Source organism: Bemisia tabaci, chromosome 4 (assembly GCF_918797505.1).
Source record: "Bemisia tabaci chromosome 4, PGI_BMITA_v3".
Classification (NCBI taxonomy): domain Eukaryota; kingdom Metazoa; phylum Arthropoda; class Insecta; order Hemiptera; family Aleyrodidae; genus Bemisia; species Bemisia tabaci.
Window position 1 is genome coordinate 36,675,503 of NC_092796.1, and position 27,528 is coordinate 36,703,030.

The following is a 27,528-nucleotide window of genomic DNA, read 5'->3' on the forward strand; positions in this document are numbered from 1 at the left end:
TCTAATTGTGACGGCGTCCACCTTTTCTATGTTTTATTTTCGTTAAATGTTTAAAAAAGCTACATAAACTTTTCCTCTGAAAATTTTCTAACAATTTCCCGAAATTATCTCAAATAAAAGCATCGAAAAATTCGACGAGACATTTTCGTTCGTTCTATTTTCTTTTTATGCAACCAAAAAATTAAATATCATCTGAGTTTCTAAATCGTTGCAAAAACTGGAGCAGAATGTCAAGAATGATGATAAGTAGTCCTAGTTGAGCGGCTCCTTCAGCACTGCGCCAGCCAGGGAAGGGAGCGCGGTCAATTCATCTTTACAGTGTGATGCGCCTTCAATCCAGCGAGGGGCAATATGCTTACACCTGTGGTCGAATAGTTATCTCGTCACGCCTGTCGAAAATGAATTCAAATATCGACTGCTGCACTTACGGATTATTTTCCAACTCATGCTACAGTTGCATTTCCCTACCCTTGAGGAGACTTGACTTCGCTCGATGTGACGCGCGGAGGGGTAGCGAGAGACATCTCCACGCCTTGCTGTACGCCCACGCATTACACACGGATTCTCAATAACTGAGAACATCATGATGCGAGACAACGATGGACAGTAGAACGAGCAAATCGGCAAAGTCGCACTTGAACTTTGCAACTAAAACTGGCAAAATTTGATGAATGATTCGTCTGAAGAACCAGTACATTAGGTGCAATGAGGGATATTTAGACCACATTTTGCAATTGGGAACTATAATTTCCAGCTCAGTGTAAAAACACCGTAAGTGCCATTAATTTCCCTATGCACATAAGAGTTTTTTCGGATGAACCAGAAATTATAGTTCTTAATTGCAAATTGAAGTCCATTTAATGATGGAAAAGTTGACAGAAAACAGGGAAATCTCTCCGATCCCTCGAGGATTGCAGACTCGCGTTGTACACTGGTTGGATATTTTGTTCATCGCACTGCGGGTGGTGGATTTGACACCGCGAAATTACCACGTTCAAAGCGCGCACCGTGCTCTGCGCGCAATGCGAGAAGTATTCATGTAGCCTTGTAGGCGCTAATATGCGTGTCACGCTAACTAACCGACTGCACTGCGTTTGGCGCAATGCGAGAAGTATTCATGCAGTCTTGCAGGCGCTACTATGCGTTTAACGGCGGCCGCACTGAGGTTAGCGCGATATTGTGGCATCGAATAATGGGGCTTAAAAGGCCCATGTTGTGTTTCGACGCCGTATGAACATTTCCAAGTTGCCTCGTTTTTCCCTATAAAATATTTTTTTCCGAGAAAAGTTAGGGAAGTTCTCTACGCTCGCTTTTTTAGATTCAATAAACCATTAAACAAAGTACGAATTTAAGCACTCTTATCCGTGATTCTTTACTAGGATTTCACGTGAAACGGTTCGCGCAACGAAAAATACTGGAATAAACCCCTAGCTGAGCTATTAACATTTTTATTGTGCATTGGTTATTACGGGGAATTTGAATTGCCCGGTCACAAGAAAAACAATACTCTACACGAGTTAAATCGTGCACTACAACGGCTTAGCAGACTATTCAATCGAGCATTGTTTCATCCCCACCCTGTGTTGTTTAAAGTGTTTACAGCTTGCTTTACACACTTTGAGCCTGTCACGAACATCAGCTAGAGCCAGGAAAGGAGCAACTCTTAACAGAAAATGGCTACAAAATCACAATGAGCGCATCGTGAAAGTCTGAAATTCACTCTTAACTACACAATCTGCGGAAGGAATATGCGTTTCTTAAGCTGCCCGCTTTTCAAAATCGATACTACGGCACAAAGTGAGTATTTCGTAAGAGAAGCCGTTCCATCCAATCCTTGCGCATCGGGATGCTTCGCAACATTCAACATCGCCAACGCCAACACGCGAAAAGAGGAGAAGAGATTTTATCAACTGGCGTATTTATATTTATATACATGTATTTCCTTGCGTTGATAAAGACCTTGGCGCTTCTTCACGATTTTCTTGTGGAGGCGTCAGCCATGTTGAATATTGTGTGGCATCCTAGTGCGCAAGGTTTTGATGGAACAACTACCCCTTACGATCGGCTCACCTGTGCCGCTGTACGTTTTTGAAGCGGGTAGCTTTAAAACAAATGCATATTTCTCACGCAGACCGTGATAAAATCAAAGTCCCTACAACCAGTGACGAGGCGTAAATGGTCGATTATCGATATTTCCCCTTTTGAAGCTATGCTAAAGAATCGGATTTTAAGGTGTTCGTTGCGAGCACCTTGTTCATCGATCCTTGTCCATAGGATTAAATGACAAATCAATCGATATATCGCAAAACACGACACGCCATACTGCTCACAGCAGGCAATGTGCGAGTATATGTGGGTTCAGCGTGAGTGATACTGCAAGCTGAACATCAATTTTAATCGCAAGTGTGCCTTCGAGGATCTCTTAGAGCAGTTAAGATCCCTCAATATCAAAGCATCAAGCAGCGATATTCCCTGTTACTTTCGTCAACTTCAAGATAGATAAGAAACAATTCATGAAAAAATAGGAACGATGAGACGGGTGAGAGGACTTGAGTCCCTCAAAAGTATTTTCAGTCCAGACATTACGGAGGAATGAATCAGCATCTCAAGAGGGATGATAAAATCGTGAAAAGTGTAGATATGCTACAAAAATCAATGCCAACAATAACAATTTTTGCAACTCTAAGTTTAAAATATGCTCTATCGTCAGTGTTATCGGTCACTTCAATTATTTTGATCATGATAGCATCGTGATTATGTGATGCTGCAAATATGTCAAGCGCTCCTCTTGAGGATGAACATCCGATTTTCCTTTCAAGAGGGTAGCTACATGCGACTACTGATTAGAATGGAATCTTTCAGAAAATTTATCTGAAACAATGGTATAAAAATTACGGGCCTGAGTAAAAGTACGTCACAATATTATCGAACCTAAACTTCGGCGTTATCGGAGCTTTTAGTGCTTTTACTAGACGTCGAAGTAAGTGAACTGAATAGCTTCATTGATTTTCAGCTCCCTCAGACTTATTTCACAGAGGCACCCAGACAACACTGAAGGTAGATTCTCAAACTTATTTCGATTCTTCAAAAGGAGATCGTGATTCTGTGAGCCGGTTATCCCCTTGCATTCAATAAGAACAATTCTAGGTTTCTCTAAAACTGACAGAGGAAAAAAAAATAATCTGAACATCGGCCAATCGACCACCTAGACAGTTTTCAGCAATTTCATTTTCCAATTTAATCACATGAGCATATTAAGAATCTCCAACTTCAAGCAGAAGGACAGGAATTGGCGTTCGTTGTTGTTAGAAACTCTTTTTCAAACTATTCTCGAAAAACTAAATTAGGGAGAAAATTTGTAATTATCTCCATGTATAAACATACTCCTTTTTTTCGTTTTTATTTCATTTTCACTTTTTTGATCTCTTTTTTAGTTATAATTTCACCTAAATCAAAATCTTACGTTTGTTCCGACTTAGACTTCGATTGAAAATGATGAGGATTTTGACAATCACGCTTTTCAGCCTGGCCCTTGTTCACATGGGAGTTGGTGTGCCACAACGCATGCGACGTCAAACTGCAACAGTAAGTTCATAATTATACGCTTAGACCGGCAACAAGTCATGTTATTGTAATGTTGATGCAATATTTTGCCGCAGTCAAGTTAATCACAACATGATGAATAATTTGAATATTTATAACTGAACTACATTTTACAAGAAGGAAAAACTATATCTGACCCATTTTTGAAACATCATAAATGTCATTAATTATTCTTGCGTAGATTATTGTTGAACAAAAAATAGTGGTTATTTATTGCAAGATGAAAATTCATCTTATATTGCGACCTCGCAAACTTGACAGAAACTTTTTTAAAATTAAAACCTTTGCAGGAATGAAAAGATAACGTCCATGGTTGGACTTGGACCTTGGCTCAGTTTTACCGAGGAAATACATTCTCAGATTTAGCCCAATTTTGGATTATCAAGGTGTCTCTTTCTTGCTTCTTTTTCAGTTCAAAGTCACACGCCCGGAAATACTCACAGAAAAAATGAAACAATACCTTGGTCCATCAGTGAAAAACGATATTTTGGTGAAAACGCACGATCCTAAATGGCCGAGAAGTCTACCGAAAGAATTCGACCTCCGAAAAGAGTTCCCAGAATGTGCTGACCAACTCAGCAAAGCTGTGGATGAAGGTGCTTGTGATACTGATGCGGTAAGTTGTCGTTTTCATACAAATCCATAGGATTTTCTTAGCTTCCTGAATTTTCTCCACCAACTTTTCAAAGCCTAGTGGCGAGGTGTGAATGATCGTTTATCGAAATTTCCCCATTTGAAGCTAAAGTATAGAATCGATTATAAAGGTCCTCGTTGCGAATACTTTGCTCATCAATATGTTTCCATAGATTTAAATGGCAGATCAATAGTATATCGCAAAGCACGCTACAACACTGTCAAAGCCGTTGATGAAAATTGAGCTTTCACGTAAGAGGATTTTTTTAATTTTTCCAGAAGTTTGAAAAAGTTTACATTCTAAATATTTTTAACTATTGACTCTAATTCATATTAATTGTATTGTGCAGCCATCGATTGTCTCCTCGATTCTCTCTGACAAATATTGCATTCAGACGGGAGGCGAAGAGAAGAAACAATTGTCTGCCGACTTCCTCATGGGTTGTGCTGAAAGATGCAAGGACAGTGCCTATATTGCCATGTCCTGGATTTATACTGAGTGGGGAATACCTACCGGTGGAGATTACGGCTCATCTGTTGTAAGTAATTTTTCAATTTTTCAAAGGATCAACCACATAGAATCGTGATATTGTGGTTGATTCTAAAAAAAAAAAAAAAAAAAAAAAAAAAAAAAAAAAAAAAAAAAACAGGCAAAGTTATAGCAATAAAGAGAATGGTGGACAAATGATGATTTTTTTTATTTCATTCAGTCGCAGAATAATTTTTCGTCGGTTGCATTCGCTCCTATGAAGGAGAAAACATTTTTAAAAATCAGGCACTGTACCAACGCGTAGGATAAAATGATTCTCGGTAGAGAAAAAAGAAAAAAAAAACACAGTCCATTTTAAGGTTTATCTACAGCTCCGATAAATATGAAATATCTCCGCGCAGGGGGCGCCACCGCTGTGTTTTGATTTTGAGGGTCACGTCATTAAGAGTTTGTACAGCTTGACATGCTCCCTTGGGCTTATTTGAAAATTAAAGGAATTTTTTTTAAAATCGAAAATTCTTAAGTTCTAGCTAAGACATTTTTCTTCCTTTTGGCACTGAATATATTATGTAGTTTCTGAAACTCTGTAACTTGATCCCAGAAAAAGGAGGGTTAAGCAAAATTACGTTGATGACCAATCACGAGTGATCTCTCTCAGCAGTTGCAGATATCTCTCTCCTACCGTGAACTTATCTCTCTCGCACTTACAGGCATCACATAAGAGAAACTGAGATCCGGTCTTTGACTTTATTATTAAAATTACAAAGCTCATGTTTGGTTTTAAACATTCCAGCCATATGCTGCTAGAACTTATGAGTCTTAGAATTGAATATATCTGTTGCAATATTTAAATAATCACGGATTTCGGAGCCAGATTTCAGCAGCGCGATGTGGTGAGTTTTTTTTGGAACTATAGCTGAGGATTCATCTTAAAATATCATGCAGTTGGCATGTCTTTGAGTCGGCAGTTTGACTGTTCAAGTTTCTCTTTTTCATGATATTTTGATTTCGTTCACACTTTATGTTGCTCTTGGTGTTTATTCTCGATTTAGTCTGTTTTTGTTTCTTCATTTGCAGCAGTCTCCTGCGTTTTTTATTTGAATGAGTTTTTCTTTTCAATATAGGGGTGTCAGCCATACTCTTACAAACCATGTAGGCACACGTTGGGAAAATACCTTGGAATGGAGAAAAAAGTCTCCACCGACCAGTTGGGCTTAGAAAAAAATGATGAGTTGGAAGAATGCAAGTATGCATACTCAAAGGTGAAGCAGAACAGATGTACTTCAAAGTGCACCAATAAAAATTACCACTCGAAAACCATCCAAAACGACACACTAATAAGCGGTAAGTTTTTTGTATCGAAAGTTGTTTCAGCAATAGAGTTTTTGAAATTTTGTTGACATCAGTGGAAAGTTCATATCGGGTAATCGAGGTCTAACATAAGTATGTGGTCATCCAGGGAATAGAAATGCTCAGTTTCAAGGCGAAAGTTGTGCAGGTGATTTTTGTCGAATCGAGTCAAAAACTTAGAATTTGAGTTTTTGGTGGAAACGATCCCTATAGCTATGGTGAAATAGTTTTAAGCGGTCTCTATCACAATATTGTGATAAAAAACGGCGTTGAGTTACATTTCAGTTGAATAATTTTGAGCCAAAAACGTGGAAAGAGCAAAATGCAAGCAGTTTTTTAGGAATTATTTTTTTTAAGCTTTAAACCTTAAATTGCGTCATAATTTCTGTTCGATTCGGCATTTTGTTTCGCGATTTGTGTACAAATACACAACGTTCACAAACTTACTTTAATCATATGAATATTTTCGCGCCTTCACTTACTACAACGGGTGAAAAGCAGTACATGTAATAGATCCAATATAGTTTCAACTCGATTGCAAACCTCCTCATAGGTCCTACGTGAGTATGTTACAAATATCTTAAGGTTTACTTAGGCGAATGTAAATGCAAAATATAAACATGTCTAAACACGCGTTTGTACGTTGTTGGATTTAATTATCATTTTCAATTAAGAATTTCTGTTTATTACTCATTCCTTGCAGGGCTGATTTTGTTCCAAGTATCTCGAGAACTAATGTATTTTCCTTTGTTTTTCCCGTCTAGTCGAAGATTGGTACTTTTTACGGGAAAACGACGAAAGAGCAATGAAGAGCGAGATCATGGCGCGTGGTCCTATTGCGGTCGGCTTCACTCTTTACGATGACTTCTTTGAGTACAAAAGTGGTGAGTAAAAATTAAATTGGGTAAAATTTGTTCCCTAAAAAATATCACAATCACCATTAGGTAAACATAGTAATAGACTTTTGAGAATTTATACCTTTAGATACTAAAAATTAAGGGTTTTCGTGGTTCTTTATAAGAGGTACTTTAAAATTGTATCACCTTTAAGTGAGCATTTACGTAAAAAAATTGAAAACATTTTAGTTTGAAATGCAGAGTATGATGAAAACTACAGCATAAATGTGCCACATTTTGCCTGGAAAAAGTCCAATTGATATTCGTAATGTAAATTCTCCTTGGACTTCGCGAAAAAGGTTTTGACGCTACTATTTGACGATAAAAACTTTTTTCCCTGCCTTTAGGAATTTATCATGTCAGAGAAGGTGCAACAGAAGCCACATTATGGAAACACGCAAAGGTGATTGGCTGGGGAGAGGAAAATGGCGACAAATATTGGCTGGCAGTGAATACCTGGTCCGACTTCAATGGAGGCAATCAAATCGTCAAGTTCGGAATAGACGACGCATGCATCCAAGAATACGTCACATCCGGACATATTTTCGAGGATGTTCACCCGGATGACGACTAATGAGAGAAGTCATTAGCACATCTCTTCATGGACGTACGAATTCTGAATATTACTGAGCGCAACGCTGAAGCACGAATTGCATCATAAAAATCTATTCAATTTTCAATTCTTAGAATTAGCTTTGTCACAATAAGTATAAAGAGCATCAAAAATACATTTTGTCATATAATTTTGAACGTTTTTCTTCTCAATCAGTCAAACATTATGGCATCTTTTGGCATTCCCCCACTAACTGATAACCCTCTTTTGCTCCCATTTGCGCCATATGCTTCCTATCCACGCACTGAGAGTTTGATTGGATACAGAGGTGAACTTCCAGCATGGGATGTGCAATCCCTTCTATTACAGCTTAACCTTTCAGAGCTTTTTTTGAGCTAGAAAGTTCGTTTCGGAGAAAGCCAATTGAACGTATTACTGCCAAACGGAACTATGTGCATTAGGGCATGAACCGCCGTGTATCTCGCGGAATGGAGAATTCGCACGCAAATTTTTTATTGCCTTATCTGAGAATGTTAAATAAGCTGAGTTCGCAGTCTTTTTTATAATTTGTTTCTGGTGGCAAACTCTGGAAAAATAGATTTAAAAAAGAGAAAGTGCACCGCCTACACACGTCATCTGGCGGCATTTTCCATATACACGCATGCATTTAGGCAGATTGGGTTATTTCGCTATATCTCCTCCAATAATTGATCAATATCTGAACCAAGGATATCCTCGTATTCAGCTCACTCAGTAGTTTTCACTTAAACACAAAAATCATCAAATTTTAAACACCTGCAAATGCATCTACTATACGTATTCAAAAAATTACTAAAATCGCAAATCCCTGAAGCATGCAAGAGCTTAAGAAGGCAACTGTATAATTAGACCCATCGCGACCACGGCCAAGAACCACTCTCCTGATTCGGCCATCCACCCACGCGCCAACCTCTCATTTTTCAGGTGGATCTCGGATTCGGCAGGGTATCAAATGCCGTGAAAACACGAAATTTATAAAATTTTAGACACCTGCAAATGCTCTACTATACGCATTCGAAAAATTACTAAAATCGCAAATCCCCGAAGCACGCAAGATCTTAAAAAGGCAACTTTATAATTAGACCCGACCCGACCACCCCCAAGATCCACCTCCTGATTTGGCCATCCACCCACGCGCAGACCGCTCATTTTTTAGGCGCGGATCTCGGATTCGGCAGAGTGTCAAATGCCGTGACCGTGCCGCGGATCGAGGAGGAGGAGGAGGAGGAGGCGAAGCAAACAAATCCAAGGAAGTGGAATTCCCTAACTGCGTAACTGACCACGTGAGTGGGTGGGCCCGCGGCGTGGGTGCGGGCTGCGCGGCGGGTTGCGTTCGCGGCGTGACAGGCGCAGGAGGCCCTCCCCCAGGTGCCGGCCCTCCTGCTCGCCGTCGGCCCGCGACTCCGCCACTCGAACCCGACTCGCCCAACTCGCAGCAACAGGTCCGAACCCGACGATACCGAACCGCGATCCCCGTGCACCCGCGCCGCGGCCGCTGCCACACCGGGCACACAGCAACAGGTAAGTCCAACCACCACATTGCCGTCGACTCGTGTACTGCCGTGCTAAGGAAGAGCGCCGTATGAACCATCAGCCGTTGCCAAATTTCATTCGATAAAACACAAATTCCCTGGTAAATTTATGAATATTTTTCTTCCAATTTTTCAGGGAATATTCTTTGTATTTTGATCTAAAGTTCCTGAAAATATCAAGGAAAAATCGTCAACATTTTTCTCATAAATAAACATTTTATCAAAGGAAATTTGGCAACTCTCGAATGCTCTTACGGCGTTTTTCCTTAGCACGGCAGTGTAACGTCTCTGGTTGTCGCCTTGAAATCGCAGATTTGCCGCGGATCTGCATTATAATTTACGCGGTTTCTCCCATACTGCCGTGCTAAGGAAGAACGCCGTATGACCATTCGAGAATTGCAAAATTTCCTTCGATAAAATGTTTATTCTTTAGGAGAGTTATGAATATTTTTCCTTTAAATTTTCAGAATCTTTAGATAAAATTGGGAACTAAATTATCTGAAAAATTGGGAGGAAAATATTCGTAAATTGTCCAGGAAATTCACGTTTTATCCAAGGAAATTTGGCAACGTCTGATGGTTCATACGGCGTTCTTCCTTAGCACGGCAGCATAGGAGACCGGTGTTTGGATTGCGTTAGGCAGAAAGGAACCAAGCTACATCTCGTCGCCCCTCCGACGCACAGTGGCGATCGAGTCGATAGGAGAGGTCGGATAAAATTTGGAAACTTTAAACGCTTATAACTCCGTTTATTCAAAACTTTGAGGTTCTAAAAGTGGTGCTAATGGTTTTCTCGTGAAATTTCCTGCTCGAAGCACCCCTTAAAATTTAAAATGTGACGAAAGAAACATCCAAATTTAGCGCAGTTTTTAGTCAAAAATTTAATGTCCGACCTCTCTGATTGACTCGATCCACTGTGTGACGTAAGGACGCATCTTGGTTTCCACGTGAACCCTGCTGTCTATATAACTCCGTGCTTCCCAGGACTCATGTAAAAATCGATATACGCCCTTACGTCGGAAGGGCGACGATCTGTAGTGCAACGCAAAAACGCCGTAAACGGCATTTTAAATTTTTTGGAGACAATGTATCATAGCAAAAAAACTTGTGTACCTTGGGACGATTTTTTTACAGGATTCTGTCGCAAATACTTCATGCAAGAAATTAACCTGAAAATTTGAGGTGCATGGGTAAAATAGTTTTTATTTCATAGAGTGATTAAGTTCCGAAAAACGCGGGAAAATCTTGATGGGTTTACGGCGTTCTTGCTTGGCACGGCAGACATCAGCTATTGCCAAATGTGATTGGGTAATTTATTTTTTTACGTGAAAACGGTTGTGCGGATTTGTTTGCAAATTTTAGTAAATTTTCTGCATAGTACGACGCAAATTCCTTCAAATTCAAAAGGAAAATCCGCACAAACGTTCTCTTGTAAAAAATTAAATTTGCTTCGTTAAATTTGGTGATAGCTAATGTGGCTTGGTTTGTACTTTCTGTTAAACGCGGTCCATTTGAGGTGCTTGGAGGACAAGGCGCGTAAATGAAGTTTTTGCTATTTCGAGGAATACGCGTTTGAAGTTTCGAAATCACACGGATCCTTAAGGCGGAAAGAAAGTTCAAACTGACTTTTTGGTGCTTGAAAAATTGGAGTTTAGGAGTGAATTTTTCACAGAATATGCATTGAAAATAATTTAATTGAAATTATTAATATCTCAATTTTTCCAAAAACTGCATATATGCGCTTTGTCCTCCTAGCCCTTCATTTTTCTTTGTTGGAAAGTTATGGGATGCAGAGTATACCAGGGTAAAATTGTTGTATCTCTCACGAAAGAACGTAACTGCATTTCGATGTTGCCTAATTTCCTCTCTAATATTGAATTTATACAGGGGAAATTGTGAACATTATCTGATCTCACGCAAAAATCAATCAGGACAAAAAGTGCCCGCATACATACTTGTAAAAAATCGTATTGTTTGAGCCAATATTTCAACCGTGGAATAAAGATACGTTACTTCGTACGGAGAACGAAGAAATGGGGCATTTCAGTGGCGGATCCAGATACAATTCGAGGGAAGCCATTTGACTTTGCGAAGGTGGAAGCTTGTTAAGAGACATCTTCAAAAGGAAGGGGGGAGGATCCAGGGGGCCTTCTTCGAAAATTTTGCAACAAGAACCCCTCCCTTTTAGTATTCCGGAAAAAAAAATGGGAAAAAATTAAAAATTGGTGGATATACTCCATTTTAAAATTGCTAAACGTATTAAAACCAAGGTCAATGCCTGATTTGATTCTAGTTAACATTGATTTTCTTGAGAACAAGATATCTGTATTATCTGACGGAAAGAGTAATACTCTCTCGCTCATAAGTTGAAATAATTGGGAATTTCAAATGTGTCTGCCATGACCTATGTACAATGAGAATGTATTTTTATATTCTTTTTAGTCGTAAATTGATAGGAGGAGAGTTCCTAGGTTACGCACATTTCTATTTCGCCTTCAATTGTTGAGGTAGGCCAAAAACATCATCCGCACTGTAATAGCTATCCATTCAAAGATTTGCGAATTGCGCTGTCCGCAAAATTTCTTCGCGACATGCACATCACGTTAAACTTCAACATATAAAGTTTCGAAAAGGCTCGAAAAGTTGTGCGTAATGCAGTGAGAGGCAAGCTTTGTGGACAACGCAAGTTAGAAATTGAGTTAATAACTTTTGCAGTTTACATTGGATATTTTCTGGCATACGTTATTAATATTATGCTATAAAGTAATGCAATATTAAAATATCGCTGAACAAAGTAAACGCAGCGAAGCTGTGGTGCCAAAACCATGAAAGTTTGAGTCAAAACTTTCACCGAGAGTCGTCTTTTCGGGAGATTTCATGTTAGCCAGAGGTAGTAACAGAAGACCTTTTTTGCCTCCTCTATTTAGATTACTAAACTGAGTGAATAAACAACTTAATAAATAATATAAAAGCGTTAATTTAAAATTTGAAATTTAAGTAACGAATAAATTCGGTTGACGGTTTGCTTTGTTGGGGGTTTTCATTGTTTTTAGTGTTTGAGTCAGCACAGAGTTTGGATTCGTTTGTGTTTCTCCTTCGATAATCACCAAAATGATCACACAGGACCCCAAATTTCTTCGAAAAAAGCGGAATGGCATCTACAACCGCCAGATTTCCCTTGTGTCGACCATAATTCCAGTTGTCCCAAAGAGAATCGAATTTATAATTGACATACCTAAATTCATTGCGACGCGACGTTCCAATGCGGGCCTGTTGCATGCAAGAGATACAGCCGTGCGAATAGACTTTTCAGAGGTTAAATGACACGAAAATTACGATGGTAACATTAAAAAAGTATGAAATACACTCCTTACTGCGCAATTTGCGTTGTTAGGAACGCGCTTTTTCAAATTTCCCGCGTCTGGGGGCAGTTTTCTAACGGAAACAATTAACGGCAACTCGCGGCTATTTCCGGTCAACTAAAACTGACAACATAACCTAAACATCGGAGCTCGTGATATCGTGAAATGAAATGTAGGAGGATTGCGTTGGATATTTAAAAGTTGATCGATTTGGTTAGCACATAAAGCGAATATGGACCACTATAAGAGATCACGTTGGGTTTGTAAACAAACTGGAGGAAAAAATAACAACAACAACAACGACTCGGCATCTTCCGGAAATCACCGAGCCCGCTGTTTGCTCGTTTCCGGTGATTAGAAAACTGCCCCCAGACGCGGGAAATTTGAAAAAGCGCGTTCCTAACAACGCAAATTGCGCAGTAAGGAGTGTATTTCATACTTTTTTAATATTACCATCGTAATTTTCGTGTCATTTAACCTTTAAAAAGTCTATTCGCGCGGCTGTATCTCTTGCATGCAACAGGCCCATTAAGTGTTGCCTCCAAGTTAAAGAGCGTTACGTTGGTACACCTAAGGTTCGTACACGTAAGGTACGTACACCTAAGTCTCTGCTTTAATGACCTCTTTTAAAAGAAAACCAAGAAGTCCTTCATTGAAATTTTCTGAGAATTTGTTTTTCACTCACGCTAAAGAAATCATGCACAGTTGCAAGGAGACCTTTTAATCAGCATACCTTGAGAAAATGAAGCATAATCGGAAATAAAGCAGAGTTTAAAAAAAATCACCGTAATTGTTCATCGAGATTGTCGATCTCCGTCTGGTTTTTCATCATCCTTATCACCTTTATCTGAGATCCACACTTCTCGGATGGTTCCCAAAAATACGATCACCCCCAATTCATTTTGGACATACAGAAGCTACAGGCAAAATTAATCTGGTAAACTTATTGAGACCAGTTCAACGTTGTCAAATATTAATTTTTTCAGCAATTTCCAAAAAAGTGTGCGGAAACGTTCTGCAGCCATACTTACACTGCAATTGAGACACAAAAGTTTTGTATTTACTATACACCGTCAATTTATTTTCATGGGTGAAGTAAATTCACCAAAAAAATAATCCAGAGAAACTTTTAGTTTTATTTCAGAAAAAAATCAAACAGGAGATCCGAGATTTGCAACGTCGCAATTGGAGGTTAAATTTGTTAAAATTAGCCATCGACATCCTCCATGGATGCTTTCTGTAAATAAATTGCTGAAAATAGCTGAATGACAACATCTAATGTGGGAGTACTGTTCATATACATAAAAGGCAACCGCTGGAAAGTTTCTCATGAAATAATTAAGCACGTGCACTAATTAACCGCGGAAAAAACTAAAACTAAAGTGCGGTACGTAAAATAAATCACAAAAAACCGCAGATCTCCCAACTAATTTCTACAGATTAAAGTGCAGGGAAAACCATAGGTTCACAAACTAATTGCGGGGACTCGCGGTCCGACCGCAAAATGTAACTGCATTTAAAAGCGCGAGCAAATCTGTAGGATGCATTTTCGTTATCTATTTTAAACCATCCTATATTGAAATACTGAGCTTTTCCCGGCGTATTTTCTCGCATCAAGCTTGATTTTGAGATGTCTCGATACAGTTTTTACGCTCTATGAGAAAAGAAAAACATTTGCTTTTTCTTTATTTAAAGTAATGAACAGATCTGTGACCTACTCAGCTGTACTAAGGAAAAACGCCGTATGGACCTTCATGCGTTACCTAATTTCCATTCGTAAATTCCGAATTTTTGGGAAAAGTTTGTAAGTATTTTAGGTCCAATTTTTCGGATAATTTTGTTCGGAATTTCAACCGAAGTTCCCGAAAATTTTGAGGAAAAGTATCCATAACGTTCCTCAAAATAAAAATATTATCGAGAGCAATTTGGCAACTACCGAATGTTCATACTGCGTTCTTCCTTATGATGACAGTACTGGTCTGCTGACGCTGATATCATCTTTGCATATTCTAAAATTTTAAGTAATTGGTTTTTCAACTAAAGTTGCCTAGAAATTAACTTCAACATCTCAACAGGCCGCCTTTGTGACGATAGAACGATGTGTGAAACTAATGATCGTTTTCCTTTAAACTACAAACGAAAAAGATGTTCTCATTTAAAAAACAAAACAAAAAATTGAATTTCAGAAACATAATTTATCAACTGAAAATATTCAACTAGAATCTTCCCAACCACACCAGACGTTGCTTAATTTTCTTTGCTGTTTTAATTTTTACACATGAAACTAAGGAAAACTGATACTTGAAATTTTGTGTGTACTTCATTCATAATTCAAGATATTTTTACAGTTTAAAGATATTATTGAGTACTCAGGTTAATCTTTCCTTAAACAAGACAGAAAATTAAACAACGTAAAATTTAATTAAGCTGATACAGGTTTATTCTGTCCTCCGTGCACGTCAGGAAAAGTTGAGTCCACGAAAATCATAAGTGTTCCCGGCACCTCTCCAACGTTGATACTTGTTTTATTGCAATTCGTGACTGCATTCTGTATACTACATGTTTATGTGTATAAGAATAATATTTTCATTATTTTTATCGGATATCTTGAGAAAGTAGGGCTTTCCGCCTCGCAGTTTACGGAATAGCTGTCACGGAATGTTGTGGCTAAAAAAGGAGTACCAGCTAATAATATCTCTACCACTGTAGCCTCCCACTTCGAATGCAACTCACTGCTTTGCTTTTCTTTGATAAAAGTGTTGCAGGATTTTATTTCTTTCATACCTTTACTCCGTTACCTTGGTCACCTGTAAATAGTTTAACCTATTAAAATTTTGATGATAAGATTGGTCTTAAAAGAATAAGAATATTGCTTTGACTATTTAAACTTCACATTGATAAATCTCCATGGTTTGACTCATCCCATATCTAAAGGTAGTTTTGGAAAAAAGAAACTGATGTTTAAAGATAAGTAGGTATGTATATAGCAGGTAGGTAGGGGTAAAAACTTTACTTTGAATTAACGTGTTCCATTTCTGCAATCGCACGGAATTAAACCCCTGATATTTTTTATGTAAACATTTCGTTTTATATCTAGACCTTGAAATTTAACTTTCTTGTATCGTTTTGCTTCTTATTTGTACGTTTTATAATGGATACAAAAAGCATGATAATGCAAATTTTGCTTGATTAAAAAATGGTCTCTCTCTGGATTTTGTCCGTAAAATTCCAAAAGCGCACACTCCAAAAGCGTGAATGAAGATTTGTCCTTTAAAAGTAGTGGAAGCAGAGAGTCGTATTCACAAATGGTTGCCCTTGAAATTTGAGAAAAGGAGGCAAGAAAAACTGTATTTACGTTAGAAATCTAATTGCAATGTAAAATTTTTATTTTAAGTATATGATATTAAACAGTCTCTGCTGAAAAGACAAACGAACACACAAGTGCGGTGGAAGTGTTAGAGACAGTTGTTTAAAAGTACACATGTACAAGAAAATAAAATTCAAGGTGAAAAATTAACTTCATTTCCGTTAACGCCTTACCTGGGATTTTATGTGAGGAAATTAGCGCCGGTCTTTTATTTATTTATTTTTTATTTATTTATTTTTTTAAAATTTTTTTTAACTACATATTACCTGAAAGATATCTCCGTCTCGATAAAGAAAAACTGAAGACGCTCTATCATTTTGGATCCTCTCAATACAGCCCACCGCCAACGTCGCGTCGTGCCGCGAGTGAAACGGCGAGTTCCTGGAGAGCCAAAACGCCTTCACCTCCGTGCGTATGCAACACGGACATCCGTAGAGTTCGAATAGTTGCATCCAGGAGTCATGATGAAAGTTGTTTAATGTTCGTCGCATTCGATACTAACTGAGGGCGCCTCACTTGTTTCTTTCACCTCAACTTGATATCAGCGTCACTTATTGTGTCGATGAAGAGTACCTAAAACTTTACGGATTTTTATCGTGACATGGTCAATTTGCCGATGAATACTTTGATTTTTCGTTGTCAGCCCTTAACATCGATGTAGGTATCTGAGGCAGATGTGTGGAATTCAATTTAATCTGCATTCACGAGTCGTGATTTGTTTGGATTTTCCCTTCTTTTAATTAGAAAATTACTTTTGACATTTTCATAAGTGCTGACATTTCAAAGAATAATCCTCAAAGCTGGCCTAAAGTTCCTCGCATTAAATCCTAGTTTATGCGTTAACAATAATTTTGTATATGTTCCTCCTTAAGGATGAAAAACTTCACTTCGATCAGCTAAAGCACGTGATAAAATAACAACGTAATCAGTGGAAAGGCTGCGAAAAACACAAAAATCTGAAAAGGCAGGGACGTTTCGAAACAACAATCTGATTTTCAACCGGAAAAGGCGAAAAATAAGTCGTCGATTCGCTGTTACTGCGAGACCGAATTTCTTCTTAAGATTTCTTATATCTACGGGTTTGCACTTTTAGGGCGAGTCTGGACCCTCCCTTTTCGCTATTTTAATATTTCTTGTGTTTATACCACAAATAAACTACCCAAGGGGACCTCCCGTAACATTGAACGTATATTTATGCTGAGAGGAACTCAAATGAAAGAAACCAATGAATGAAACATGGAAATCCCATGCATATTACACTTTGATTTAATTTTGTTCACACAACTTCTCATGACACGAGTCACGTATTTGTATAAATGAGTGGTACCCTTCCCTCCCCTCCTCCAGTTGTAATAAGATTATCCTATAATATATTGATGTGAGCAACACTGAGGTCGTTACAGTATTGGTTCCTTTTTTTGTCTCCTTGCAAATGCAGTCCAATTTGTAAGAAAAAACCGACAAAAAATTATACGAGTGTGTTACGTTTCAGCAGTTTTTATTCACTGCATCAGGTTCCCTAAAATATTCTGCGGAAAAAAGTTCACTGAGGTGTTTTTTTAAAAAAAAAAAAGAAAAAAAAAGAGCCTTTTTAGAAACCGCTGTCAGAAAAAAAATGTAGTCCCACTATCAAAGTTGATCGTTAAAACGTATGGAGATCAGAAATGACATCATTACGCTAGTTTTGCGGTCTCCTCCCTCACGCGGTGACGGGGCTCATAGGATATCCTGCAAATTTGCACGGCGTGACATTATGAATAAAACGGATGGTCCACGAGCGACCGCCGCGACGCGAGTAATATTATTAAAACCTCCGCCCGGATCGAAAAAAGGGTATTTTAGCGGATTTGATATGTCACTCAGAGGTAATCTTCATAAACGTATCTATTCATTTGCGCGGGTCTCTCTTTATTCAGCGTCCCGTTGGAGGTTTGAAATCGATACAAGAAGCAGCAGGGCATTTAGCGCGTCAGGCTCTCGTTCCGCAACAATTTAGAACCAAACTGGCCACCACCATCTGAATTTTTTCTTCCTCTCCATGAAGCTGTTGCAAAGTTTTTCTCGGTATAAAACGAGATTGAATCTCTAGTTAGAGAGATAGAATTTGTCAGTTGCGCTGGTCACAGAATCGTGCTTTGGTGCTTAGTTTTTGTTGATAGGCTAAAAATAATAAGAATAATATGATCTGAATTTTTTTCTTCTCTCAATGAAGCTGTTGCAAAGTTTTCTTCGGCACAAAACGAGATTGAATATCTAGATTGAGATAGAATTTGTCAGTGGCGCGCTGGTCACAGAATAGTGTTTTGATGCGGAATTCTTGTTGATAAGCTGAAAATAATAAGGATAATATGATCTGATTTTTTTTCTTCTCCTGAATGAAGCTGTTGCAAAGTTTTGCCAGGCACAAAACGCGAATGAATCTCTAGATAGAGAAAGAATGGGACAGTTGCGCTGGTCACAGAATCGTGTTTTGATGCTTGATTCTTGTAGATCAGCTAAAAATAATAAGATCTGTCCAAACTACACTTACTACGTTTAAGATTAACCGAGATATCTTGCTTTGAAAATTCGGTTTATGACGTCATCTACCGCGGTAGTGGCACCCTTGGTTTTATCCACCTTGCTTTCATCCAAGTTACACGGAAAAAATAGGGTAGTCGACACAACCAGCGCGCGGCTGGTTAAAAATGCGCCAGCTACCGTGCGGTAGTTACGATAAACTACCCCGGTGGAGGTCACAAGTAACCCGGTAGTTACATCAACATCCATGGTTGTTAATGTAACTGCCGGGTTAGTAACGTACACGTTTTGTAACCAGTGCAGTTGTGTGTCTCACTGTGGGAAATCAGACCTTAAAACACGATGATGTAACTGGTACGATTAAATTATAAAAAATATCGCATTGCCAAAGAATGTGAGAATAAGAATATGAATATTTATTTACATCTATTGAACATAATAAAAATGACTGACCGAAAAACTATATCTAATTCACCCTGGAACTTAGGTTGTAAGGTATCATCTGCAGTCCGATTATTGAAACTGATGGGCAAAGCTATAGACAAAGACGACAAAAGGGATTTGAAGGGATCCTATTGGTGGAAGCGGGTGGTGGCAATGGACATAGGAGGCAGGTAATGGACTAACTAACGGTAACCCACCAAAGACCCAACAGTTAGTCCATCATTTTTTTCCTTAGTCTATAAGAACCAACCATGTCAACCAATAGGATCGCTCTATACTCCTTACGTCTTCTTCGTCTATAGCTTTGTCTATCAGTTTCAATAATCGACCCGCTGATACAATCCGCTATAACAGGCACCATTGTCCCTCTCACTCAAGTTTTTAAGGAAACTCTGCACTAAAAAAAACTCGCATATCGGCGTCGGTATCGAGGCACTGGCATATCGCCCTGAGTAATTCATCTTTTCCTCAATTTATCCTTCTTCTTACTCTTCCGCGCGAGTGTTGGGTTTGCGAACATAATTTATGGGCTTCTTTGTCATCAACACATACGGGACCGTGACCGTTGTCGACAAGTCTTCCGATAATTCACCCTCTTTCCCTGCAAGTCCCCGGGAAATTAGCCGCGTTTTAGCCAGGATCTGGCTGTTCCGTTCGCAACCAATTAATTTTGAACTGCAAAACCATTACGCTCTTATACGGTGTTGCCATTTCTTATACGGATATCAAGCGAGTTCCGTGCGGAACGACTCCAGCTGCCGTTTCATCCTGCAACCCTGTTGTTAAGATGAGAAAATTTCATTCCCTGCTCAGGGAAGTTTTACCCACATTCAGCCTCGTGCGTACGTGATCTGGAATACTGGTTGTGTTTTTAGTCAGCGAAAAAAGAGGTTTTTAAAAAAAGATGGGGTTGTTTTGTGCTTATCATGACCTAGCAAGGGGCCACTAGATGAAGTGTGATCAAGACATGCGTTATGTTGTCTCTTCAACATGTAACGTATGAAACGATTCATACAATGTGAACTTTGGAAATCAATCCCTGAATGAGGTATTAAAAAGTATGTTCAACACAGATCAAAACGAATGGAAGTTAGTGTACAATGAAGTCATTTTTTCTTTTTTTTTCTCTTTTTTTTCTATTAAACCAATATTGATTGTGAAACACGTATGTCTTGTTTAATAGTTGATTTTCAGACTTTACGTTGTGTGATTCCTTTTCCGCGTGAAATTTTGAAGAAAAATCTGTTGCGAAGTGTTTTAATTCATATCTTATTTCATTGGGCTGCTCAGGGTCAGAGAATCATCACTAAAATGTTTGGAAGAATCGTGAGGCTTGAATGGATTATTACACACGGTTATAATTAAACACGCAAACATTAAATCAGCAAAAATAAAATGCTGGATATTTTGCAAATTTTAATGTTGGTCCAGCTCCACCTAAAGTTTGCAAAACCATGAATGTTTTTTCTGTCCAATTTTTTGTTTATTTTGCAGTGGCAAATCAATTTAACCCTGTGCAAAAATCTACACGAAAAAAAAGTATCACAATCCCAACTACTGTTGGTTCATTTTATGCGCCAGATAATGAGCAGTTGCACATGTTAGAGGTTCGGTTGAGTCTGCTGAAAGTGTGGTTGGATCAACATTACCTCTGGCTAGTGCAACTATTCTTATACCTGGCGCCAAAACCAGCCAGGAGTATGATTGGGATTGTGATACTAGAAAAGTATTTTGAAAGTTACCTATTTTGAAATTTTACTCGGGCTTCCAAAAAGTACACTTTTTATGGAGTTCTATTAAAGGTTCCTTAAGCCTCCCCTAGTAACAACGTAAACCATATCGATGGCTAAAGTGCGATACCACGTATCTCCATTGCGGTGTTTCAAAATCTCCGCTCATGGTTTCTGTTTTCGAAGAGTAACCAGTCAGCTTATAGCTTGAAAATACAGAGTATTCTACCATTGGAGAGGAAAAATTAAAGTATTTAGAGAATGACTACGAATACGGTCCACATTTTTCTACCCTCGTTCTCCTCCAAGCTGAAAATGCAATCATTATTCAATACCGGAAACGGCGCGGTTCAGGTAAACGTGGGAACTTTCGGGTTTTCACCCTTGCAACCCACGAGATGAAGCGAACATTGACTTACCACCAATTTTAGCCGTGAAACACGTTGGATTTTACCGAAGTCAAAAGGGACGAGAAAGCCCTCATTTTCCAAAGAAGAAGTGATGACGACGCTACCCTTGAAAATAATTTCAATGGTGTACGTGCCCTCGAATGACATCTGGAGGAAATTATACTCAAACTGCCTAAAAATGACGGCACGTTGCCACCTTAATTCAGAGGTCACGTTCCAGTGGCGAGACGTGAATGGTCGAATTTGATATTTTCCCATTTGAAGCTGTGGTAATGAATCGATTCATCGATCGTTTTCCCTAAGTTAAATGGCAGATCAATCGATGTATTGCAAAGCACGCCACGCCACTGATTCTTTATCATAGCTTCAAATGGGGAAATATCGATACTGCCGTGCTAAGGAAGAACGCCGTATGAGCATTTAGGCGTTGCCAAATTTCCTTTGATAAATCACGATTTTCCTGCTAAGCAAATGAATATTTTCCATCCAATTTTTCAGATAATTTTGTTCGTGATTTTTCTTAAAGTTCCTGAAAATTTCACAGAAAAATATTCATTTCCTTCCAACAGAATTAACGTTTTATTGAAGGAAATTTGGCAACTCCCGAATGTTCATACGGCGTTTTTCCTTAGCACGGCAGGATAGTGGATCCTTCACGCCTTGCATCTGAGGAGGCTGGCTGCTCTTTTGGGTCCTCGAGCCTACGTGAAACAATCAATCCAGGCTCTCTCAATCTATATGCACTCTAGTTGACCCTTCTGACCGCAGAAGGGACTCGCCATCGCCACGAGGGTGGGATCCCTTCCAACTCGGCGCGGTCGGTCCATGTAAGCTGTAAGCGAGGCGAAAGCGCGCCTTCAATCGGGCGTCCTGCAACCGGAGACACGAGGCGACGACCACACGGCAATAAATAACCGGCTTCAATTAAGAACCGTGTATTTGATATTGCGAATCGATCACGGCTGTCGTGCTGAATTCCTTCGGCAAATAAATCCCAGCCTCTCCGCCCGCGACTTCTCGGAATGAACTCGTCTCCGTTACGCAGTGGTTATTCTCGCAAGTTGGTAATATTGGGTTCCGTCCGTGTAACCGTGTGTGAAACAATAGGTATTTTCCGAGGCAAATCGATACTTATAGAGGAAAAATGGTTAACTATCAAGGCAGGCCGCCTCGCCTAGGATCAGAGACCAACACTGCCGTGTTACGACAGAGAGCAGTGAGGAACACGCATTTTCGAAATCGGATTTTTATCAAAATTGCACACATTTTATTAAAATGAACCGAATTATTCTGTTGAAACAGCGACTTTGCCCCCTCTGTAAATTACGAGGATCGTCCATTGTCCAAGAGCAGTCGGTGGACAAAAATTGACATTGTTTGCGAGCTGACAGCTGTAAATTCACGATTTTCTGAAAGAATGTTGGGCAAAAAATATCTCTGCTTGTATATTATATGGAAAATATTATTTTTGAACATCTCCAAAATATTAAAAAGAGATGAGGAAGTGACCAAAAGAGCAGCGCACTTCCGCGCACTTTTCGGATCTTCAAAAGAATTTGTTACATGTGTTTAACAAAAAAGAACAATTACCCAACATCACTAGAAAATTCCAGAATATCTTTTTTTAAAGATTTTCAATTTGGACGTCTTTAAAACAAACGAAACTATAGCTATTGTGGCATGAGCCGTTAGATCCAAGAGATTACATCCGTGACAAAGCTCATGTCACAATAGACATAGTTTCTTTTGATTTTAATACTTTCAAACATACATGTCTTCTGTTTAGTTTTCAAGCTACTTTTCCGAGTGTTAAAAACAAAAAATGGCTTTAAGCTGTCTAAGTACATATGCATCCCTAAAAATCGAGTAGCGTGCTAGCTTCATAAGCATGGTCAACCGTTAGATGTCCAAGACTTTTTTCATGTACAAAATCTCAAGTCAGGTCAAATTGGCCCGCAAAATGGAAAGCGCTATAACGCGAGGCGTGAACGCGCAATGCTCCGTTCTTTGCTGCTAATACAATGAAATTCCGCTTAAATTCGGGAGAGAAGTTTAGAAACGAGCCCGATTAAATCTCTGTGGTCTATAGCTGTGTTGCTCACGTTGCCCTTGAAGCACAACCACAAATAAGTCAAACAGAACCAACACAATATGGGAATAGAGTGAGGGAAAGGACGCGCGCATCGATGACGGCGCAGGGATACAACTATTCGTACTCGATGGATGTCCGTGTTGCATCTGCAAAAATTGAAGGCGCGATGGAGCGAGGCGTGAACTCGCAATAATCCGCTCAATGCCGCCTGTGAGGTGTCGTTCGGATTCGGGAGAAAAGTTTTAAAACGAGGCCCAATTACGTCTCTTCTGTCATCGGATGTGTTGACACTTGATTTTCTTTTTTAACGCTGATGTCTGATTCCTGTACCATTCTCATACAACCCACGGAGCACTTAATTTTAGCAAGCCCAGGTCAGTTTGACCCAAGTTGATCATCTAATGGTTGAAAACGAAATTTTCCAAATCGATCTTGCTTTTAAAGGTTTTATGTCTTGGCGAAATTTCTCTTTCATATTTTTACACGAGACGCCTGATGAACATTGTTTTTGGACTTCCCAACATCATACACAACATCAAGTAATTTCAAAAATACCATTTTCTTCCCGTCTCCAGCAAATTTCCTTCAGCCACGGTTTCTCTCACAAAAATCTCAGATTTTAACGGATTAAGTGGCGGCAAGTAACAGTGGCTTCTCTCTACAGCCTTGCGGTCAGTTTACATAGTCGATAATTTGTAGGAAAGCTGAGAGTGTTATTACACGAAGGATACTCACCAATATTACTCTACCTCTCTCGGTTGCTGCGTTGAGAAATGCGAGAAGTAGGGAAATATATTTCATTGATAATCCACGTAATATTTTTAGGGTATCGCAGCGCCACGATGTTTAGAGGGATCCCTTTTTTTCTCCTACAACCAAAGGACGAACTTCAGATGCTGCAGCTCCATTTAAAATCCGAACGTAGTACTCGCAGGTGCTCACCAACTTATTGTATGTTTCGCGTTTAGCAAGCCGCTTAGTGGATAGAGTCAATTAGAGAGGTCGGACATGGAATTTCTGACTAAAACTGCAAAATTTTATGTATTTTGTCGCATTTTAAATTTCATGGGGCGCTCTCAGAGGAAAATTTTACGAGGATACCAATGGAACCAATTTTAGAACCTCAACATTTTGTACAAACGGAGTTATAAGCTTTAAAGTTTCCAAGTTTTGTCCGACCTCTTTTATTGACTCGGTTCACTGTGAGCCGCCTCAAATGTTCTAGGTCAGGTGAACTTCTCGAGAAAGCAGGGGAAAGATTCGAGTTGAAAACATTAGCACGTGCAGCGTGCACTGGCGGAAACCGTCAATGAACTATGAAGAATGAATACGATAAGTTTTAGCACAAATACTACTAAACAGTGTGCCGAAAATTGTTTTCCGTCTTAATGCAGCATTGAAAGGCGTCAAATAGTCCTTGCAGAACTTAGATCGGGAATTTTCGGAATATTGGTCATGGTCTCCGAACTTCTAACTTTTAATCGCTCCTATGATGTCAGATCGTCTAATCCCTGCGGATTATTCGTAACAAATGATGCAGAGTTACATTTTTTAATGTGACAACCGGAACGATTTGGATAGCTTTTTTTATAGTAGCTCTAAAGATTGTGTCACAGAAATATTAGCGTAAATGCAGACACCCATGCCCTTGAAAAATTGCACACTGTATTATTCGCAACTAAACCACTAAAGTCCAATTGTAATTTGAGTACGATTTTACGCAGTAACATTTGCGAGGCAGGAAAACGTAACAGGATTCTTTCGAGACTCATTAGGATCTTCATCAAATAGTTGTTGATAAAGTAACTCGACGAAAGGGGTTCGGCTGGTTCGAGTCTGCACAAGTGACTCCACTCAGGACGCCTCGAGGAACAAGTTGAGAGGGAGAGCGGGGCTAGGTTAACAACGCTTTCTTGCAGTTAGAGAAATGACATCCATAAATCCTCAAGTCGGCCATATGTCCTACGCCAAGCGATACCACTCTCAAATGCTCCCTCTTATCCGATGAATTCGTCCGCGTTTGTTGGGAGTCGTGATGGAGGGTTGCAGCAAGTCTGAGGATCGCGGTTTTGATATGATAAATTTTTGAAAACAGATGGGATCGTCTGCATTTGTTTTTACGCGTAAACGTCAGCTGTTCCGGAATCGATATTGGTGTCGCCGTTTTACAAAATAATGCGTCGGTTGTGGCTAATTACACTTATTTGGACCGCGTTTAGCAAAAAGGAACGAAGCTATATCAGCATTTGCCAAATTTGTCTGGGAAATTTATTTTTTACTAGAGAAATTTTGTTCTATTGAAAAGTTCAAAGAATTTGCTTTGGACTGTGCAGGAAATTCACTGAAATTTGTACAAAAATCCGCACAACCGTTTTCATGTAAAAAATTAAAATCCCCATTTAAATTTGGCAAAAGGTGATGTGCTTGGTTCCTTTCTGCTTAACGCGGTCCATTTTTAAGCCACGCCTCAAATCTTCTGTGGCATAGCGTTACGAATTCGTGACAACGTATTTTTCAGGTTTTTAAAAATTGAATCATTCCTCTATAGTATTATTTTGCAAAAAGTCATAAGTTGTTCTCTTTTTTGAGTGACTGAACTGACTGATTCCAGAAAATTTAAAATTTTGGGGGAAAAATTTGCATTGTACCTTATGTTTTTTATGCAAGCTACAAAATAGATTAGTGTCTCCCAGAATCTGAGAATCAAAATTAATTCATGTCACAGCGGGTCTTAACTTTTGTGGCTCCTGACTCAGCAACCTGCTACTTATAAGGAATCACTACCCCTTGAACATAAAACTTATTCCGATTGGTCAGAACTAATTCCTTAGAGTAACAATGAACCGACCTTCTCCACACTATTTGAATACTTGACGATATTCCGTATCCTTTACACCGAAATAATTGCATGTGAAGGTTTGCTTGTGGTAAGCTGCGTGGGTGCGCCTTGCTCGTCTGGCGGAATTTTCCGCCAAAATTGGAACAGCCACCTCAATTCTTGAAAATTCAATCCTCTTAATACATCGTACCCCGAAATCCTTAACTCATTTAACCTATTTTTTTTTACTCTCACATTCTACTCCGCATTTTTTGCTCCGTTTTTTTGCGTCCTCCAGTTGCAAGACTTCCCTCCCCTTCCAATTCGAACAGACGTACTTGTGTCCGCTAGATTTAAAGCTGGTGAGCAGAATCTAGGCTAAAATTCAGCGCAGCGGACCGATTATTCAAATCGATAGACAAGGCTGTAGACAAAGAAGACAAAATAGATATAAAAGGATCCTATTAGTTGAAATCGGTGGTTGCAATGAGCAAAGAACGTAGGGAATAAAATAACTAACGGCAATAACCAACGAAAGACTCTCTAATAAGTCCATCATATTCTCTCTTAGACTGTAAGAAATACCCATCTCAACCAATAGGATCGCTCTGTACTCTCTATGTCTTTCTTGTCTATCACCTTGTCTAACAATTTCAATAATCAGCCCGCTGATCATTTTTTGATAAGTTGCGACGATTCACAAAAAGTTTTAGCATGCTTTTGAAAATGTTTCAAAATGGTCCACTTAATGCGGGCCTGTGCATGCAAGGCTCCCATCGAGAGTACTATGACTCGATGCACACATCGCAAAAGTAGGAATTCATTACGTTAAAAAGAAACGAACTCGATGGACTCATTTCAGTGACAGGGTATGTGTTATTTACTCCTCTATGCGGATAGGCGCTTTCACAGATAAGCCAGAAAAGTTATTTCATTTTTGCAGTCCAGTTGTAAAGCAAGCTTCCAATCAACAGGTGAATGATTAAAAAGGTAAATAACGCGTCACTGCTTTTGCCTACGCGTGACTCGTTGAGTGTTTGTTGAGCAAACACTTTGGCCCTCACCACCCCGGCGAGGAGGGGGTGGAATCAGCCGCCCTTGATTCGCGAATGTTCGCGAATATTCGCAGAAAAAATGGGTCAGACGCGAGGTCTTTAAAATGTGTTCTCGTGCTTGGTAAAAATACAGATTTTGAGTACTTTCACACTGCGGTCCGAAGGGACACGGCGATGTTTGTAAAATAAATGTGAGTGCAAGAGCTGCAAATTTTAAGTTGTTTCGTGCTTCTAAGAATAGGATATCGACGGCTAAACTCAGATAACGCGTACCCTATGAAATATGACAACTCCTAGTTTACTGTTTTGAAAGGAACGAACTCACTGCAATTGCTTTAAATTTGAAAAGAATACAAGCAACTAAGAAAAATGAAACCGGGTTCCAGGAAATTATCTTAATTAGTTTTCCAATTAAGAGAATAAAATATGACAAGAGGTATGCAGCTTTACAAATCGAGATACGTGTTTCAAGTTTCTTGTTGGTTTCTCTTTTTCCGCGCAGCGTATAACATTCATCCCTTATTGCGTTCTACAACCTCTCAGTTTTTTCGAATAATATCAGTTTGCAGCCCCATTCCTCATTATTTTATGAAACGCCGCTCGCTAAGAACTCATTTCTTGAAACAACGTTCAAC

General features: G+C 39.2%; 2 protein-coding genes across 6 annotated transcripts in view; both read left to right on the forward strand.

Annotated features, from left to right (window-relative positions):
- Window positions 1-2,833: 2,833 nt before the first annotated feature.
- On the forward strand, window positions 2,834-7,715 carry LOC109031579 (cathepsin B-like cysteine proteinase). Of its 4 annotated transcripts, none has more exons than XM_072299781.1 (7): window positions 2,834-2,980; window positions 3,480-3,585; window positions 4,016-4,219; window positions 4,587-4,775; window positions 5,851-6,070; window positions 6,841-6,960; window positions 7,320-7,715. In XM_072299781.1, the coding sequence occupies exons 2-7, from the start codon at window positions 3,493-3,495 to the stop codon at window positions 7,544-7,546; spliced, it is 1,053 nt and encodes a 350-aa protein (XP_072155882.1). In that variant the 5' UTR covers window positions 2,834-2,980; window positions 3,480-3,492; the 3' UTR covers window positions 7,547-7,715. The 4 variants fall into 4 exon arrangements, with proteins under 4 accessions (XP_072155882.1, XP_018898716.2, XP_072155881.1 ...); XM_019043171.2 differs by having other exon boundaries at window positions 2,835-2,980; window positions 3,435-3,585; XM_072299780.1 differs by having other exon boundaries at window positions 2,902-3,057.
- A 1,163-nt stretch (window positions 7,716-8,878) lies between these two features.
- The window catches only part of AstA (allatostatin A), a 134,218-nt gene continuing 115,568 nt past the window's right edge, over window positions 8,879-27,528 (forward strand). Inside the window, exon 1 of one of the 2 annotated variants that reach the window (XM_019043163.2) lies at window positions 8,879-9,085. The gene's annotated coding sequence lies outside the window, so the exon portion shown is untranslated. The remainder of the gene's footprint in view (window positions 9,086-27,528) is intronic. The other variant, XM_019043162.2, reaches the window with a different exon arrangement.

Coding starts and splice junctions, on each gene's coding strand:
- LOC109031579 (XM_072299781.1), top strand. CDS start 3,493: ATGATGAGGATTTTGACAATCACGCTTTTCAGCCTGGCCCTTGTTCAC. Junction 3,586..4,015: donor TGCGACGTCAAACTGCAACA/GTAAGTTCATAA, acceptor CTTCTTTTTCAG/TTCAAAGTCACACGCCCGGA. Junction 6,071..6,840: donor AAACGACACACTAATAAGCG/GTAAGTTTTTTG, acceptor TTTCCCGTCTAG/TCGAAGATTGGTACTTTTTA.